Source organism: Megalobrama amblycephala, linkage group LG2 (genome assembly GCF_018812025.1).
Source record: "Megalobrama amblycephala isolate DHTTF-2021 linkage group LG2, ASM1881202v1, whole genome shotgun sequence".
NCBI lineage: Eukaryota > Metazoa > Chordata > Actinopteri > Cypriniformes > Xenocyprididae > Megalobrama > Megalobrama amblycephala.
The window spans coordinates 50,538,617-50,558,890 of record NC_063045.1 but is presented as its reverse complement, the minus strand read 5'-3'; the positions used below and the strand labels follow the sequence as shown (position 1 = coordinate 50,558,890).

Here is a 20,274-nt window from a genome sequence, read left to right as displayed (position 1 = left end):
CTGAAACTGTAATTTTGACCTTCAACCGTTTGGGCTCCATTGAAGTCCACTATATGGAGAAAAATCCTGGAATGTTTTCGATGGACAGAGGCGGTCCTAGAGGCAAAACTGCTCAGAATGAGGCGTTATATTACATGCTACAAATGTCGTGGTTGTGTGCAAAAAATCGCTGATACACAATCCTTTATGCATGTGAAATATACAAATTTCTCACAAACCTCTAGGGCCGCGAGTCAAACAGGCCCAGCAAGTTTCTTTCTGATTGGCCTCCATCTGATAGCTGCTCAAACTGCCAATGGTGGACATGTTTTTAGAGATACGTCAACGGCTGAATCCCAAATGGCACCCTAAACCCTCATGGTCTTCCTCTGAGTCCACACTTTCGTGACGTAATGCCGCTTTGACTGCCGGGTAAAGTCCTCTGCGTAGCTCACAGACTTGCGGGCTCAGCTGAAGTGCGCATCAAGGGCGCATAGCAGTCACAAAGGGGGAGCTTACGAGCTCTAAAACCTAAAATGATGAATGGGACACCCTACGGTTTGGTGGACTTAATGGACACGTGCACACGGCAGCCATTGTAAGTCCACAAGACTGAAAGTGCACAGAAGTGTGCCATTTGGGATTCAGCCATCGTCCTCATTCATAGACAATCATGGCATCTCAGACAAAGACATTGGCTGAATCCAAATGGCACCCTAAACCAGGGGTCCCCAAACTTGTTCCTGGAGGGCCGGTGTCCTGCAGAGTTTAGCTCCAACTTTCATCAGCACGCCTTCCTGGAAGTTTCTAGTATGCTTAGTAGGACCTTAATTAGCTGCTTCAGGTGTGTATGATTAGGGTTGGAGCTAAACTCTGCAGAGACACCGGCCCTTCAGGAGCAGGAATGGTGACCCCTGCCCTAAACCCTCACGGTCTTCCTCTGAGTTTGCGCTTTCGTGACGTAATGCCGCTATGACTGCTGGGTAAAGTCCTCTGTATAGCTTGCAGACTTGCGGACTCAGCTGAAGTGCGCATCGAGGGCGCATAGCAGCCGCAAAGGGGCCGCTCGTGAGCACCCTTCTGAAACTTAAAATGATGAATGGGACACCCTATGGTCTCGTAGTCTTAACGGACACATGCACACGGCAGCCATTGTAAGTCCACAAGACCAAAAGTGCATAGAAGTGTGCCATTTGGGATTCAGCCATTGCATGCCAATATTCGAGTCAGTCGGACTAACAGTGAAGTAGTTATAGCCATTTTCATGTGTTTTTCCTGTTAGCGCCACCAAGTGGCCACTCGCTGCATCCTTTGTCACGTGACCACAGAATGAGCTCTTACATGGGTGTGCTGAGTTTGGTGAAAATTTCTTAAAAAAGTTATAGCCATTTTAGTAAAAGTGACTCCACCCACTTCAAACCCACTTTAATCGATTGGGGCAAGCCTTGGTGACGTTGTAGATGGCGTGAGAACTACCAGCCCTCAAAGTTTCAAGTCTCTACAACTTACAGTTTGGTCTGCCTGATCAAGCCCCGAACACATTGAAAAAACTTAGTCGGCTGACCGTCGGCTTGTGTTCCAGGCTTAAAAGTGATCAGGAATGATAAGTTGGTCCTCGTCGGCTTTTTATCGGCCGATTCAACATGTTGAATCTGCATCGGAGCTCATCGGTCAGTCGGGCCATCTTATCATTCTGTCTGTTCAGCTACTGCCACCTGCTGGTACGGAAAGGCAGTTCTTCTTATGCAGGCGCAGAACCGACGTGCTACTTTGCCATCGGCTGTCGAGTGTCGGTTTGCACACGTCGGCTTGGTGTGTTCCAGGATTTAGGGGAGAATGCTGATCCTTGGACATTTTAACAATTAGGTACAATAGGGTTTCAGTGCTACAAGCTTGAACCCCTAAATATATTAATATTCTTAGTTTCTTAAAGATATTCATCAATTTTTATGACCTTCCTTCTTTGTGATGAATCAATCAGTATCTACACTGTCACTGACCATCTCTTGACTTTGGCAGAATATTTCAGTGTTGAAAATTTGGAACTCAAAATGTATTTTAAACCTGGAAATAAATAGATGTTTTTAAATAGAATCTTTTTCTTTCTTATTTAAAAACAACCATCTACTTATTTAGATGTATTTCTATTTAATTCCATATTTTGTACTATTTCTTTACTAAATCTTGTGTTTATATCTGGATATTTATGTGAAGAAATTATTCAGATTTTGTAGCATAAGCATCTAACAGTGTTGGATGGTCATGGTCGAATAAAAGATATTTTTAGCACCCTGACAGCGTCACGATAAGTGTCATCACAGTATGGAAGATTACACAAAAAGGCTAAACAACTACGCAGAAACAGGAAGATCTTTATTCGCAAGGGGAAAAAAAACACATGATCAAATTCACATTACCCACTGACCACATCACCACCAGGCAAAAAAAACAAACTTCCCTATTTTGATACACAACCTAAATAGATTACAAATCTGTAAAACATTTTCAGAAATAAAAGTTCATGCTGCCTTAAAAGTGTGAGTTAACTCAACTAAACGTAAGTTAACTAAACTTGAAGATAACCTGTTTCAACTCACAAATAGTCAAGACAAAGTTTAATTTTTAATTTAAAGTAATGAGTTGTCTTGACTATTTTAAAACAAAGGTTATGTTCAAGTTGAGTTAACTCACATTTTAAAGGCAGCAGGTGAAGTTTCATTTCTAAGTTTAACCAGCTGAAAATGTTTTACAGTACGTATCTCACCCAGTTGAGTATTGTTACAGAGTTGCTATATATCTGTTAATTATGTATATTATAATAGCCTACATATTCTATATTGTAGTTACAGCCAGTAGCCTAGTTTTGTCATTTCTGCCACCAAGTGCCTGTTTACGCAGTGCTGGTCTGCTACAAGTAAAACAGCTTATTTTCTGGCTAGGACACTATATGACATGGATATGAACATGAAGTCCACTGCAGTGAATGAGATACTGAAGGCCAATACGATTCTCAGAGTAAGTGTCTTCAGGCATTATGAAAGTGAAAGTGACATGACGAAGGCCAAATATGGTAACCCATACTCGGAATTTGTCCTCTGCATTTAACCCATCCAAGTTAGTGTATACACACATTAAGAGTAGTGAGTAGTGAACACACACACACACACACTGCAAAGCGTGGACACACACACCCGGAGCAGTGGGCAACCATTTTTCTGTGGCGCCCGGGTAGAAATTGAGGATTAGGTACCTTGCTCTTGGGCACCTCAGTCATTTCCTGCCGGTATTGAGAATCAAACCCGCAATTTGCGGGTTACCTGTCTGACTCTCTAACCATTATAAGGCCTGAGACAATCAATTATGTGATCAGAAGAACCATGTGAAATCATGAATGCCTTATTTTAAGAAATGTCTTATGTGGTTGTTTACATCCATATAAACACAAAGTGTGTCTTTTAGAGAATAAAGAATGTGTGTATTAGCTAGTAGAATCTTGCCATGGTTTGCGACTCTACATTAGCAGAACTGGAGACATGCCATGAGGTAAAGAGACAGAAGCTGATGGAGCGCCATCTAGTGGCCGCTGATTGGAAACAACCCAACAAAATAACTGGTCCTAATTTATATGTGATGTCTGGAAACTAATTTTTTTAGTAGGGAAATCGACATGCTCAGTAAAACACACGGGGCGCCTTCTGTTTGTGAGACGATCTCTAGCTTGAATACTAATGTAATAAAACGTGTAGAACCAATATTATTACAACACTAATTTAAAAAAAATTATGTAGGCCTATACAGACAAGGCTTTAGTACGGAAAAGGATTAGGGCCAAGCAATTATAATAATAAAACCATCTCGAGATTAAAGTTGTTAAATTTCGAGAAAAAAATCGAAATAAAATGTTGAGAATAAACTTTAATTAAACTCGTAATTTAACGAATTTGTTCTCGTAATTTAACGACTTTTTTCCTCATAATTTAATGACTTTATTCTCAACATTTTATCTCGACTTTTTTTCTCGAAATTTAACGACATTTTTCTCATAATTTAACGAATTTGTTCTCGTAATTTAATGACTTTTTTCTCGTAATTTAATGACTTTATTCTCAACATTTTATCTCGACTTTTTGCTCGACATTTAACGAGTTTTTTCTCGTAATTTAACGAGTTTATTCTCAACATTTTATCTCGACTTTTTTCTCGAAATTTAACAACTTTAATCTCGAGATGGATTTATTTTTTTATTATTGAGACACGTTGACACGTAAGTATGTGTATTTACCGTTCAAGCCTAAATAGGCTGCAAAAAGAACTCAGTTCAGTTCTCACTTAGTGACTTAAACTGCAATGCTTAGAAATCCATTAAAATAAGCTTTTGTGATCATGCAGCACAGCAACGCCATGTGAGCGTAACGGTTCTCATTAATAAAATACTTCCGTAGGTCTCAAGTTGCATACCTGTAATGTTTTTTTTTTTTGTTTTTTTTTAAATAAGACACTTTTATAAAAGCCACTTAAATGCCTGAAATACCCTGTCTATGAAACCAGACGTTATTTGTTCTATCACAAATATGTATTCGAGACTTTTATTTTGACACGTCTTGTTAACTTGAGCTGACCCGGTGGTGATTCAGTGCACACAAAAAACGTGCGAAGGCTGCTGGAAACTTCTAGCAGAACGCCACTAATTAATAGCTCACCATTTCTACCAGTTAACCGGACAGTTTAAATACTTTTAACCTAGAGTACCTGACAAGATGTCAGTTATTGAAGAGGAGCGCATTCGCGGCGGCGTTTTTAAGGACATTAATGCAGATGATGAAGATCATCAACCTACAGTGATTGAGAGTTTGTGCATGAACTGTTATGAAAATGTACATACGCAGCTATATTATTATTTTCATTATTATTAATATTATTATTATTAGTAGTAGTATTATTAGGTAATGCGTATATCAAATGTTACTTTTTTAACAAATTAACAAATTTATTTGATGCCAAATTTATGACCCATCCAGGGAAGCACACGTCTTCTGCTCACTAAGATCCCTTTCTTCAAAGAAATCATCATCAGCTCCTTCACATGTCCACACTGTCACTGGACCAACTCAGAAATCCAGTCTGCTGGCCGGATACAAGATCAAGGTGTCCTGTACACACTACAAGTGAAGACCAAAGAGGTACGGACTGTTACAGTGGATCATACTGTTTTTAGATATTTATTATACATTCATGTCGGAGGCATGTCATGTAGTCACATTAGAAGTTTATCCCAGGAATCAGCAAGTAGTTTTCCTTTTGTGCAGGACATGAATCGAGAGGTTGTGAAGTCTGACAGCGCGTCCACCAGAATCCCACAACTTGATTTTGAAATTCCTCCTTTCACACAGAAGGGCTGTAAGTTATGTATTTCCATTTTGACCCTTAACTAAAGTATAAGTCTGTTATTGAAAAGATGATGTTCTGATGGATTATAATGCAATTACAGCCAACTCAACTTGAATATTTTATTATGGTGTAATAGACCTAATCTGCAGAATGGTATTTTGTAAATTATAATATAATAAATACTACTTATCAATATTACTTTTTGTCTTCTTTCTGATGGGTTAGCCTTGTCCACAATTGAGGGCCTTCTGGACAGAGCAGTGGCGGGTTTAGAACAAGACCAACCTACTAGAAAGGTGTGTTTTATCTGTGCACCTCAGATAAAAAATATCAATAAAAAAAAATCCTCAAACTCATGATTTTATGTAGCCTTGTTCATTCTGTATGTTTCATCAGGTGTGAAGTATTTGTTATGCAAAGTGTTCTGTTTTCTGTTAATGTTCTTCAATGGCAATATTTTTAATAAGGGGTTTAAAAGGAACTTTTAAAAATTAATTAAATATAGAATGGTTAAATATATAAAGAATAAAGATTTTAAAATTATAAAAAGTTCCCTTTTTAGTATTTAGATATAAATATATATAATTATATATAAATAGAAAGAAAGTTCTGTTTATGTTCCTAATATATCTGAATATTTTTATAAAGAGTTCTTCTCCACATTGCAGGCAACAGATCCAGCTGTAGCTGAAAAAATAGATGAATTCATCCAGAGGCTGAAAAAACTTAAAGAAGTTGAAGAGGAATTCACATTAGTAAGTTTTGCTTAAGTAAAACTGCAGAAAGATTCCATGCAATTGATTATTATCATGAACTAATGAATGTCGCATTTGTCTTCTGTCTACAGATTATTGATGATCCATCAGGGAATAGTTTTATTGAGAACCCGTTTGCGCCTCAGAAAGACACAGCTCTCTCTGTCACGTATTACACCAGGACAGCTGAACACAACACTGCACTAGGAATAGGGGTGAGAAACTGCTACAGCATCTGTTCTGCTGTTGACTTCAGCTATGAGTGTTATGAGTGCAAGATCTCAGTTTCTTCAACTTCTACCATCTCTTTTTCAGGCAGAGGAAGAAAAAGACGACGAAAAGACAGGCGATGATATAGACACAATGAGAAATGAGGTATTAGTGTTCAACACTAACTGCCCAGAATGCAACGCCCCAGCCAACACAAACATGAAGCTTGTCCGTATCCTTTAAAATACACCAGCAAATGACATGAATTTTCAAATGTATTCCTGTTTACACCTGTGTTTTGCTCGATCGGATCACAAGTAGACGAGGGTCTTCAGCTGACAAGGTTTAAATCCCATCTGGCTAGCACGCTTCCTGTAATGTTTACGCATTAGGTCAGTAAGTCGAGAGTAGGCGGTCTTTTGCACTGTTCGAACGCATTCAACCACATGAATGTTTACACTACAGAAACAAACTGTTCAGATGCATTTTCAACTACCTCTGGAAGTGGTTGAAAGTGGACAAGCTCAAAATGTTTTACACTTCGTTGTATTTAGCATCGTCCACTTGTGATCCGATCGACCAAAACGCATCTTAATACCAGGTGTACACAGGGCCTCTGTGTGTTAAATAGCTAACCAAATAACATATATATATATATATATATATATATATATATATATATATATATATATATATATATAGATATAGATATATATATATATATATATATATATATATATATATATATATATATATATATATATATATATATATATAGATAGATAGATAGATAGATAGATAGATAGATAGATAGATAGATAGATATAGATGTATATCACGGTATAATTCTTTTTCTTTTAAATAAGGAGTTCATGATATCAATTTTTGATACCATTGAAATTTCATAATTATTGTCACCATTTTCAATATCTCAAAACTAATACTAGCCTAAGTAAAAAAGAAAAAAAACCTCAAGCTTACTGAAAATAAGTAAATGGTGATAAAGAAACTAAATACAAGCATATACGAAAACAAACTACAATAGAATAAAGATACAAATAAAATAGACCTTCCTGGAAAAACTTCAAGCACTAGAAATAAGAAATACTACATGAATTGTATAAAGAAATCATAGGTATAAAAAAAACTGCATAGTCTTCATTGTGTAATTTTAAATATACATTTATTCTTAAAGTTACAAAAGTGATTGTCAAGAACTCAAGAGCAGTGAGGGATTTTCGCTTTTTTGTTATTTTAATTAACATTTATAATAGACGGCAGCAGGTTTATTAGGTTGCTATCACTTCAAGGCCGACTGCATGGGTCCAATATACTTGTGCGTTTTCTTTCTCAACTGTTTACGTTCACTTAAGACATAAATGACTGTGTTTACTTGCAAAGAAGGTCATTTTGACACGTAAGTATGTGTATTTACCGTTCAAGCCTAAATAGGCTGCAAAAAGAACTCAGTTCAGTTCTCACTTAGTGACTTAAACTGCAATGCTTAGAAATCCATTAAAATAAGCTTTTGTGATCATTCAGCACAGCAACGCCATGTGAGCGTAACGGTTCTCATTTACTTTGAATGTGTAACGTCATGCATTGCCGAACTGAATTTTGGTTTAGGTTGCATAGGTTTGCTGCTTTTCAGGTGCTAACCCAGCCGCCAGCCAATCAGATCGCGCCAACGCAGATGTCAGCCAATCAGATCGCCTATGCAAATACACTAGCACAGATACTAGCCAATTGAGTTCATGCAACACCAGAAAAATAACGTGATAGGCTGTTGTCACTATGACGGTCACGTCAGCACCAAGCTTCAGAGTTCAGACATGCCTTCCATTAAGCGTTGAGACAGACACCCCATGTGAATGTAGCGTAACCGTGATAGAGATAATAGTGTCTACTGCTAATCGTGTCTACTGGTATGTCGGCCACCCCCAGTACCAAGGAAGCCCTTGGAGAAGCTGTGGCTAAAATTAGTAGCTCTAAGTTTCGCAAGCATTTTAGTGTGATATTCTTTTGTGAAAATGGCACATAAAAGAAATCTAAAGGCCCGTTCACATCAAATACGATAACTATAAGGATAATGATAAAGATACAGTTCTAAAAATCATTTGAAGTATAAAAGTATAGTAGAGTCCACATCACAACTATAACGATAACAATGCATTGTCAGACAGAAACGATATCGGTGGAGTCACTGTCAGAACGATTTTTTCCAGCTGATGAACAATAAAAACATTGACAGCCAATCAGAGTCAAAAGTCTGCTTTAAAAAGCTCAAGCGTTTAAAGCAGCAGACGACAAAACTGCAGTACGTGCATATCGTTTTTAGTGTGAACAGGCCTTAACAGCTGTGGGTCATAATTAAAAGAAAGCAGTTTATTGGTCCCTTTAACTCAATTGCAGAAATTCCACACTTTAAAGAGGTCATTATAATGGCCACTAATTGCGACAGCTGTGGACATCGCACCAATGAGGTGGGAATAATAAACCATGCTATACTTTTGTGCATTTTTTTTGCTGTTCTTGTGTTATATATTGGAATTTATTGTGGACATCATTAAATAGGTGAAATCAGGAGGAGCCACAGAAGAGCTGGGAACCAGAATAACACTCCACTTAACCGACCCTTCAGATATGTCCAGAGACCTGCTGAAGGTAGGTTTGACTCCATGTGACACTATGTCAGCATGCTTTACCTTTTCATCATTCATGTGTATGTGTAACAGTCAGAGACGTGTAGCGTGTTGATTCCCGAGCTGGAGTTTGAGTTGGGGATGGCGGCTCTCGGAGGGAAGTTCACTACGCTGGAAGGACTCCTCAAGGACATCAAAGACCTGGTAGGAATCAAAGCCCAGCTAACGTTTTGGTTGTTATCAACAAACAGCCTCTTTTATGCTTATTTCATGCTTTTATGCTTATTTTAGATTGTTTCAAAAAACCCCTTCATGTGTGGAGACAGCTCTTCAGCAGATAGAGCAGAAAAACTGGAGGCTTTTGGGCAAAAGATTGACAAGGTTTGAATGATATTACTAACATATCTATTAATGTTCTTCGCAGTTAAAGGATTAGTTAATTTTAAAATGAAAATTTCCCCAAGATTTACTCACCCTCAAGCCATCCTAGGTGTATATGACTTTCTTCTTTCTGATGAACACAATCAGAGTTATATTAATAAATATCCTGGCACATCCGAGCTTTATAATGGTAGTGAACGGGGCCAGGTTTGAAGCTTAAGAAAGTGCATCCATTCAGCACCACCTTCCATTTTCATCTTACGAAAAAACATAACTGGCGTCAGTTAAACTTTTTTCGTAAGTTGAATACGGAAGCTGTATGACGTAGCGCAAGTGTTTTAAAGGTGCCATAGAATTGAAAATTGAATTTACCTCAGCATAGTTGAATAACAAGAGTTAATTACATGGAAATGACATACAGTGAATCTCAAACTCCATTGTTTCCTCCTCCTCATATAAATCTCATTTGTTTAAAAGACCTCTGGAAAACAGGCAAATCTCAACATAATACTGACTGTTACGTAACAGTCGGGGTGTACACCCCCAATATTTGCATATGCCAGCCCATGTTCCCAACATTATGAAAGGCATTAGACAAGGGCAGAATGTCTGGATGTGCACAGCAGAATCATCAGACTAGGTAAGCAAGCAAGGACAATAGCGAAAAATGGCAGATGGAGCAATAATAACTGACATGATCCATGATAACATGATATTTTTAGTGATATTTGTAAATTGTCTTTCTAAATGTTTCGTTAGCATGATGCTAATGTACTGTTAAATGTGGTTAAAGTTACCATCGTTTCTTACTGTATTCACGGAGACAAGAGTCGTCACCATTTTCATTTTTAAACACTTGCAGTCTGTATAATTCATAAACACAACTTCATTCTTTATAAATCTCTCCAACAGTGTGTATTGTTAGCTTTAGCCTGTTAGCCTGAGCATAGGCTACTATCAAACTCATTCAGAATCAAATGTAAACATCCAAATAAATACTATACTTACATGATCTGATAGGGCTGCACGATATATTGCATGAGATTGTCACGCGCATTTCGTCAGTAAAGCCGGTTCCCTGATTACCGCTAAATCGCCATCACCTGCTTTCAAATGGAGCGGCATTTAATAGACAGAGCCGTAGATCACTGAAAAGCCACACAATATCGCGTTCATATCGCAGATGAATCGCCTTCGATAATGAACGCGATATTGCGTGGCTTTTCAGTGATCTACGGCTCTGTCTATTAAATGCCGCTCCATTTGAAAGCAGGTGATGGCGATTTAGCGGTAATCAGGGAACCGGCTTTACTGACGAAATGCGCGTGACAATCTCATGCAATATATCGTGCAGCCCTATGATCTGATGCATGCAGCATGCATGAAGAACATTTTGTAAAGATCCATTTTGAGAGTTAAATTAGCTGTGTAAACTTGTTTATACAGTGTGTTAGAGTTGTGAGCTCAGGGGCGGGGAGCACGAGGATTTAAAGGGGAAGCAGCCTGAATCAGCGCATATTTAATGATGCCCCAAAATAGGCAGTAGGACTGGGCGATATATCGCATGCGATTGTCACGCACATTTCGTCAGTAAAGCCGGTTCCCTGATTGCCGCTAAATCGCCATCACCTGCTTTCAGATGGAGCGGCATTTAATAGACAGAGCTGTAGATCACTGATAAGCCACGCAATATCGCGTTCATTATCGAAGGCGATTCGTCTGCGATATGAATGCGATATTGCGTGGCTTATCAGTGATCGAAGGCTCTGTCTATTAAATGCCGCTCCATCTGAAAGCAGGTGATGGCGATTTATCGGCAATCAGGGAACCGGCTTTACTGACGAAATGCGCGTGACAATCGCATGCGATATATTGCCCAGCCCTAATAGGCAGTTACAAAAATTAATATAAAAAAAAAATCTATGGTGTATTTTGATCTGAAACTTCACAGATACAGTCAGTGGACACCTTAGACTTATATTACATCTTTTGAAAAAGCATTCTAGGGCACCTATAAACTGAGAGGCATTACACTTTCTTCGTAAAGTTGAATACGGAAGGCGGTCTGGCAGAAGCTAGGTATTTTACTTTTTAACTTGTTAAATATAGATATTTTTCTTACACAAACGCATCGCTTCACCTTCAGAAGGCTTTTATTAACCACCTGGAGCCGTGTGGAGTTTATGATGGATGGATACACTTTCTTGAGCTTCAAACTCATTGCCCCGTTCACTGCCATTATAAAGCTTGGACGCGTCAGGATATTTATTAATATAACTTTTTGATGAGTGTGTTCATCAGAAAGAAGAAAGTCATTTACACCTAGGATGGCTTGAGGGTAAGTAAAGACAAAGACTATAGAATAACACAAGACGTGTCACTCGTATTGTTTTGAATGGGAGAAAGAGTAACGTGCAATATGGCGGAATAAGTCCCGCCTTCTAAATAAGAGCCAATCGCAGACTGGTAAAGTCATCGTGTCACTTCAGCGGCCGTTAGAATCACCGGTTTCTATAGAAACAGTCAGACGCGTGCCTCTGAAACATGGCAGAAGAGATGCGCATTTAGGTCTGCGCATGCGCATTAGCTTGATCCAGCCTAAAAAATACATTTTTTTTTTTTTTGTCATGATTCGAGCGTTTGGATAAAACATTTATAAGACAGCTGTTGTCAGATTTCATTGGTGATTTCAAATATGAAATGTAATTGTAAGGTTGGCGAACAGTTTTGGAGAATTTGATGTTTCCCCATTCAAAGAGAGGCGTCCGAGAGGCGTTTCAAAGATGGCCGCCGAGTGAAATGACTTGTCTTAAAGGGACTTTGGTAAAGATTAGGGTAATTTTTCTTTTTAAAGTGAACTTATCCTTTAAATGCAATGGCAATATTCTCAATATGGAGTCTAAAAAGGAACTTATGTATTTTTTGGGGGGGGATATATATATATATATATATATATATATATATATATATATATATATATATATATATATATATATATATATATATATATATATATATATATATATATTTATTTTTTTTTTTTTATTATGTAAGTATTATTATTATATAAATATATATATTTTTTTTAATTATGTAAGTATTATTATATAAATATATGTAGAGAATTTTTTTTTTTATTTAAAATAAGTTTCCTTTTATATGTAGAATTGTCAAGAAATTAATGTGTTGTGTTTACCAAATGCTTCTTAGATAATGGCGGGGGAAATGGATGTGCATATTATCCTGGATGATCCAACAGGCAATAGTTATCTTCAGGTGAGGCCAGTTTAACTTTTTTTTTTTTTAACATTGTTTCATTTAAAGAATCTTATTAAGATAACTTATGGTTAAACTTAAGATTTAATGTCTTCAGTTGTGTGACTTTAAACATTTGGATGTATATATCTTGTTCTTTTTATGTGAAGATTAATTCCCTGACTTCTTTTTGCAGAATGTTTATGCCCCAGATCCAGATCCAGAACTGAAGATTGAAAAGTACACCAGGACCTTTGAGCAGAACGAAGACTTGGGGCTCAATGACATGAAAACCGAAGGGTACGCAGAGAAATAGGCATAAAGTCAGAGAAAAAAGTGGAGATTATATGTTATATATATGTTGTTATATTCTGTCTAAATCATTATATAACATTATTTAATTCACTTTTACATTTATTGTAATATGTCATGTAATTACCACTTCTGAAAACCATGTTGTCTTTAAAAGCATCGTTATGATTTGAGAGGGGAAAAAATAACTATAACTATATATAAATGCAAGGTTCTGAATTTTCCTTGCTGCCTATAAAATAATTTTTAAGTTATGGTCATCTTGGCTATGAAGCACTTGTGTTAATTAACAGTGTAACAACAGAACTGTTACAAAGTTTTTGAAGTACTTAAAACTACAAACACTTAAAGTCGTATTAAGCAGATGTGAATCCTGTGAACGCATTTTCTTTTCCTTTAAATTGGACTGAATCATAAAGGCTGTAATATAATAAGGATTATGTTTGTACAATAAAAGTATATCAAATATGTAATAATATGGTGGTGATCTATTTACGCCTAACTTAGCAAATTTCAGTAAGAAATCTAATTAAAGGTGCAATATGTAATATTTTCTGTCCGCTAGAGGTCGCTAGAGACCTATTCAAAACAAAGGCGTAGCTTGATGACGCCAAGTTTGAGCGCGGAATCTTGGGAGATGTGGTCTTCACCTCAATGGCCGGTGGAAAATAATTGGGATAGGACTCGGGAAGAAATCATGTTCATGGATGAGATTATTAATGTTATTGTAGTATGAAGCAGAGCAGGACAGAGTGTTGTTGGAGTTGAACGAGGCCGCTGGAGCGATCGCACAACACGCCTCACGAGCAGCGGAACTTTTATGCCACAGTCGCCGGTGCCGCTTCCGCTTCTCCGGTCATGAGTATGAGGTAACGCAGCTCTGTTTATCATATTAGATATATTTGAGTGTGTTGAAAATGATGTTATAACGTTACTCAATCGCTCGGCGGCTGCTGTGAGACACTTGCACACTGCAGTAAGCTAGATTGATTTTAGAATATCATTAAATGCTGGATGGCTTGTGTTGATAAATGACATGCAATTAATTTTAAAATGTATTGTATGATGGAGAAAATGCTGTATTACTGTTACTAAAAATAAAGCTGCATCTGATTATGCTATTTTAGCTACTTCACAAAATAGTGTTTTTCTCTGAGTAGTAAAGTAAAGCATGGTACTCACAAAAAATCAAGAAAATTAGATTTAAACAATAAGACTAAACGTGTTAAGCTATATTATAATAGTTTTCTGTCTATAACTGTAACCAAACAATTGTTCCCTTGTCTATTAAAACATAATATATTAAAGCGTCTTTGGTGTTTCCATGGTTTCTACAAAATAAAACCCGGAAACCGAGGATAACGCGGGTATGACGCAATTGACAGGCGACTCCTCACATGTCCCGGAGCCTTGGTTAAAATTGCAATTTTTATTTTATTTACAAATAGTTGGAAACATTTGGGATATTGTAAGTACTCAAGTGAACAAAATATATAACACTGGCCTAGTGGTTTTTGGATATTTTACTATACATATTGCACCTTTAACAATGGCTTCAGCATGACATCAAAACTCAGCACAATGCTGTAGCTAATAGATTTTATGACTGTATGGGAACATGCAGTTACACTGATGAAGAGGCATTCTGGTTTTGTTTACATTTATTGTGCTCTATTTTTTTTTTTTTTTATGTACTTGTGTTTGTTGAGATAAACCAATAAGTTTGGCCATTGTTTATTTATATTTGCACTTTTCTAATTATTAATTCATCCTTAATATTGTTACTACTGATAAATGACACCATTTGTCGAGTCTCTGAAGAATAACACCCCCGTCCTTTTAATAGGAAACAGTGTTTGCAAATTCAGAAACATTATGTATTGTATGTGTAATTTTTAATCGCCATTCATTCTCAAGACTGCCCAAAATATGTAAATATGCATAAATATAATGGTAGGAATTATATAGTTAATATTATTGGTTTATTTTTTTGTAGTCAAATTACTTTGTATTGTAAAGCACAATGATCAGTTGGTGACCAAGTAAACTGTTATTGTCAATAACTGACATGACAAGTCATGTGATGTCAACATGGTGGTGCCCATGAGAGGAGACCCGCTCCATGCACAATTAAACAGCTTTTTCTGTCTAAATCTTCAGCGCATACATTTGCATAATTTTAATAATTTTTCTATTTTTAATTATGGGCTATCAATTTCTTAGTGTAAAAAAAAAATACCGAGTGCCCTCTTTAGACTGAAGCATACTTGATACAGTTCTAATTAGAGCTTCTCTTTTAGACTATTCAAGTCATGCAGCACAATGCGGCTTCGAGAAAAACAATGAATCACGGGTTCTTTGTGCCTTCCACCGGCACTTAACATTTATTGAAACAACATAAACACTGAACAGCAGATAAAGGACATGACTTGCATGTAATTTATAGCGGTGACAAATAAAATGTAACCAACATTGGTCCATATACAATGAACTACTAATGTTCATTCACCCCACAAATGGAGTTGGTTGGTTGGTTTGTTTTTCTTTCAGCAAGGATAGTCCACCATGATGGCAGGTTAAATGTCCCATGGCCATTTATGGCCAGTGGTGGTGTAGATCTCTTCTTGTGTGAGGGAGTGCGTCTGTCCAAAAGAGCAATCATCAATATTAGAAATAAAAATCAGTTTACAAGATGCAGCTGTCGTCTTCATTAAAACAAACACAATATAACGTGAAGAAGGGAACATAACATTGCTTGGACTCAAACTAGCGGAGCTGCGTTTGTGTCATTGTCCGTGAACGCAAAGGCCCGTTACTTGCTCTTGGCAGGCTTCTCGGTTTTCTTGGGCAGCAGCACTGCCTGGATATTTGGAAGCACTCCGCCCTGCGCGATGGTAACGCCGCCTAAAAGCTTGTTGAGCTCCTCGTCGTTGCGGACAGCCAGTTGCAGGTGACGGGGGATGATTCTTGTTTTCTTGTTGTCTCGGGCTGCGTTTCCTGCCAGCTCGAGGATCTCAGCCGTTAGGTATTCCAGGACAGCGGCCAAATACACGGGGGCTCCTGCGCCTACGCGCTCGGCGTAATTTCCCTTGCGTAATAATCTGTGTACACGTCCGACTGGAAACTGAAGTCCAGCTCTGGATGAACGAGACTTGGCCTTTGCGCGGGCCTTCCCACCGGTTTTACCTCTTCCAGACATGTTTTGACAACAAAGGAACGGCCTGTTTGGCTAGTAGCGTCGTGTTTAGTGTTTGGTGGTCAAATGCGCTTTCGCTTATGATGTAAGCAGGGATTGGTATTTATACCCGGATGTGTGCTCTGACTGGATGGCTTCACTGTACAACAAACAGCCAATCGCCGCTCAAAACTCAGTCCGTGACGTTAGAACGCCATCCAATCGAAACCGAGACTGTGCTCAGTCTTATTTGCATGCCGACTCTATAAATAAGGGGCAGAAATGTGCGCAGCTCGTTCGCATACCATAACGGTTCTGTGACAGTTGAGCTTTTGTGAAAAACCGACACAATGCCTGAACCTGCGAAGTCAGCGCCCGCTCCCAAAAAGGGGTCTAAAAAAGCTGTCACCAAGACCCAGAAGAAGGGGGATAAGAAAAGGCGTAAGACCAGGAAAGAGAGTTACGCCATTTACGTGTACAAAGTACTGAAACAAGTCCACCCGGACACCGGCATCTCCTCAAAAGCTATGGGTATAATGAACTCGTTTGTAAACGACATCTTCGAGCGCATCGCCGGAGAAGCCTCGCGCCTGGCGCATTACAACAAGCGCTCCACTATCACATCCCGGGAGATCCAGACGGCCGTGCGCCTGCTCCTGCCGGGAGAACTGGCCAAACACGCCGTGTCCGAGGGCACAAAGGCCGTGACCAAATACACCAGCTCCAAGTGAAAGTGAACAAACAAGATGGACTGGACTCTATCCTTAAGGATGGAAGACGAAAACCATCCACTGTTGTTTGATGTCCGCATGAGGGACCTCTGGTACATTTTGAGCGAAACGCAGCTCTGGAAGAGCACACGCACAGTGCTTTCCATCCGTAACACCAACATTCACCTGAGGTTGTTCATGTTTGATCATATTTGCACGTGTGAACACTTGTACTATTATGGCATATGGTCGTCATTTGTTAAGTTACCGGAGGAAAACACTGTGGCTTTGGTTTTTATTGATTTCATGTATGACAAAAATTTGCTGTACTGTATTCATACTGAAACAAATGTCTTATGCCTGAATGTTTCTTCATAATTACCCTGCCATTTACCACAAATAAATATATTGGTCAATGGTAACTACAACCAGAATTGCGAGTTTTCCTGCCAAGTAATATGTAGCTTATTACTATGGACATGAACGCAAGTGGTGCCAAGATAAAGTGCTTTTGCCCAGTATTATTTATTCTAAGGATGTTTTGGATTTAAATGTAAATATAGCATTTTTAAGCAACGCTGCAGAATCTACGAAAGTTTACCACTGCGCTAATAGACGCGTGTCTTGCGAACAGAAGTCGCCCGAGGAGGTAACCATAGCAACAGTAAGGCAGCTGCTGGAGTATTGGAGAGTAGATGGAGAAACCAGCACTGTCATTACTTTATTATACATTTACTCATCACACGTTTCATTTTTAAAATATTTTTTTTATAATCGACTAATAACACGTGAACCAAAACACTTCAGGGTCTTCGTTAGATTGGCCCCGAAAATTACGGACTGAAATATCTTTAAGGAGTCAGGTAATTCACAACTACTGTATGCAATTAATGTTATACAAATAATAGCAATTAGCATTTATGGAATATTCTATCGTTCATGATCTAAGCTTAATATTGCTCTGACCATATCCACCTTTTTCCTGACGAGCCTACTGCGTTTTAGATTATGCGTGGCACTTTCGGTTTCTGGGGAAGTTCCACTCAAGAAGACTAAAACAAACAAACCGTTTCAAATCACAAGGTTGCGCTACAAATAATCCTTATCCGTCAGTTTGACTGAATGAGCTGTAAAAAATTCTTCATGTTGTCATGTTCAGACTTCAAGAGGACACGCTTGGTGTTTTAATGTGACATGGTTTGACACGAATAGCTCGTTTCAGTCGCTGCATTCTTTTCCTCCTGATTAGCCTATATGCCTGTTTTCTTTTTTCCTTTATTCCACGGTAACAGTGAAAAAGGACAACATATACTGCGCACGTGGTCTGCTCTCCCGATTTAATTTACGATATATCCCATAACTCACTGGAATGCACTAAGAATCTCTCGTTTTTCTCCCCAAATCCTCACGTCTCATTCCAGGTTTTTTCCACACTGATACTTTGTATCCCGTTTTCACTTCTAAAGGGTTAGTTCACCCAAAAATGAAAATAATGTCATTGTCATTCATTTGTGTTCCGAAGATATAAGAAATAAAGATATTGTTGATGAAATCCGATGGCTCAGTGACGCCTATTGAGAGCAAAGCCATTGAAACTCTCAAGGTCCATAAAAACATGTTTGAAACAGTTCATGTGAGTTCAGTGGTTCAACCTGAATATTATAAAGCGACGAGAATGTTTTTTTTGGGCGCACAAAAAGTAAACTAACGACTTTTCAACAATATCTAGTGATGGCCGATTTCAAAACACTGCTCCAAAGCTTTATGAATTGTATCAGTGAATCGCAGCGCCAAAGTCACGTGATTTCAGCAGTTTAGCCGTTTGATAGGAGATCCGAATCACTAATTCGAAACAAAAGATTCATAAAGTTCAGAAGCTCATGTTTTGAAATCCCCCCCCCCCCATATAGATATTGTTAAAAAGTCTTATTTTGTTTTTTCGGCACACAAAAAGTATTCTTATCGCTTTATAATATTAAGATAGAACCACTGAACTCACATGAACTGCTTCAAATATGTTTTTAGTATGATGTTTTTTATGGACCTTGAGAGTTTCAATGGCTTTTCTCTCAATAGAGGCCTCACTGAGCCATCGGATTTCATCAACATTTTCTTAATTTGTGTTCCGAAGATGAACGAAGGTCTTACGGGTGTGGAACGACATGAGGGTGAGTAATAAATTATATTATTATGATTTTTGGGTGAACTAACCCTTAATTCCTGTAAGCCAGTTTCCGTGGAAAATAATCAAATTCCAAAAAATTAATGCTACAAATAAAAATATAGGCTATCGTTGCTGTCAGGCGGAAACCTGCTATCTCTATATTTTTATCTTTTATAAAAACAATAAATAAAAATAATGCTATTGGTCATCCTTTACGTCTGTATGTGGGCTTTACAAATATTTAACCAATGAAAAGCATTTAAAAGAGGTTGTGACTAAACCTTGTAACTCCATTGGATCCTCAAACTGTCAGTCAAATCTCATAACTCCACAGCCTCTATCGAGATTGAAGTGCCGCGCACAGTTTGGACCGTCTCTGCTTGTTTGCAGTGCAAAGGTAAATAAAGAACAGTCTTTTGTATTAAAATAATCAGAGCCAAGTAAATTGGTCTGGAAAACGGAATGTACTCGTTCAGCTACAAATTCACATATTAGTAATTAATAATAAGCTGGTAGTCGTGGATTCTTGTCATGTCAGCGAAAAGTCAAGGGAGGAGGCTCATAGCGAGGGGTCGATAATTGCACGGGCTTTGCCCAGGGCCCCAGTGATGCTGGAAAAATATAACTGAAAATTAAAATAATTTATTTACACATTTTATCAAATTTTGGCTATTCTGTTAAAGTTTCATTACTGTCACTTTGATGTGTGTGTGCGTGGCTAGAAGATGTGGGCTTGTGAAGTTGCATTGAACTCTTCCACGCTACACTTCCGTTACCTCCTCATCATCCTCGGAGTACAGAGGCAACAACATAGAGACATTAGTGGGGAGGAAATAACAACAAATATATCCGACATTTCTTCATCAGATAATTTCACTGAGCTGCAAAATTAAAGGGTTAGTTCTACCAAAAAGGACATTTCTGTCATTAATTATTCACCCTCCCTCATGTGTCGTTCCAAACCCATAAGACCTTTGTTAATCTTTGAACACATTAAAGGTCCCGTTCTTCGTGATCCCATGTTTCAAACTTTAGTTAGTGTGTAATGTTGTTGTTAGAGTATAAATAAAATCTGTAAAATTTTAAAGCTCAAAGTTCAATGCCAAGCGAGATATTTTATTTAACAGAAGTCGCCTACATCGAACGGCCAGTTTGGACTACATCCCTCTACTTCCTTCTTTAATGACGTCACTAAAACAGTTTTTTGACTAACCTCCGCCCACAGGAATACACAAAAAAAGGGGGCGTGGTCTTGTTGCGCTCACACGGAGAAGAGCAAGAGTTACGTTTGTAGAGTGTGTTT

At 38.1% G+C, this 20,274-nt stretch overlaps 3 protein-coding genes across 3 annotated transcripts; 2 read left to right on the top strand and 1 right to left on the bottom strand.

The window, feature by feature from the left end:
- The first annotated feature begins 4,593 nt into the window (after positions 1–4,593).
- zpr1 (ZPR1 zinc finger) lies at positions 4,594–13,395 on the top strand. Its single transcript, XM_048180712.1, has 13 exons — positions 4,594–4,853; positions 4,998–5,159; positions 5,286–5,376; positions 5,593–5,663; positions 6,036–6,122; positions 6,215–6,337; positions 6,438–6,564; positions 8,745–8,815; positions 8,907–8,996; positions 9,068–9,178; positions 9,266–9,355; positions 12,566–12,631; positions 12,807–13,395. Exons 1-13 carry the CDS (start codon positions 4,737–4,739, stop codon positions 12,924–12,926), a joined length of 1,326 nt encoding a protein of 441 aa, XP_048036669.1. The 5' UTR covers positions 4,594–4,736; the 3' UTR covers positions 12,927–13,395.
- A 1,881-nt stretch (positions 13,396–15,276) lies between these two features.
- LOC125262140 (histone H2A) lies at positions 15,277–16,207 on the bottom strand. The gene has a single exon (XM_048180699.1). It carries the CDS (start codon positions 16,119–16,121, stop codon positions 15,735–15,737), a length of 387 nt encoding a protein of 128 aa, XP_048036656.1. The 5' UTR covers positions 16,122–16,207; the 3' UTR covers positions 15,277–15,734.
- A 171-nt stretch (positions 16,208–16,378) lies between these two features.
- On the top strand, positions 16,379–17,229 carry LOC125262151 (histone H2B 3). Its single transcript, XM_048180708.1, has one exon. It carries the CDS (start codon positions 16,448–16,450, stop codon positions 16,826–16,828), a length of 381 nt encoding a protein of 126 aa, XP_048036665.1. The 5' UTR covers positions 16,379–16,447; the 3' UTR covers positions 16,829–17,229.
- Positions 17,230–20,274: the final 3,045 nt, after the last annotated feature.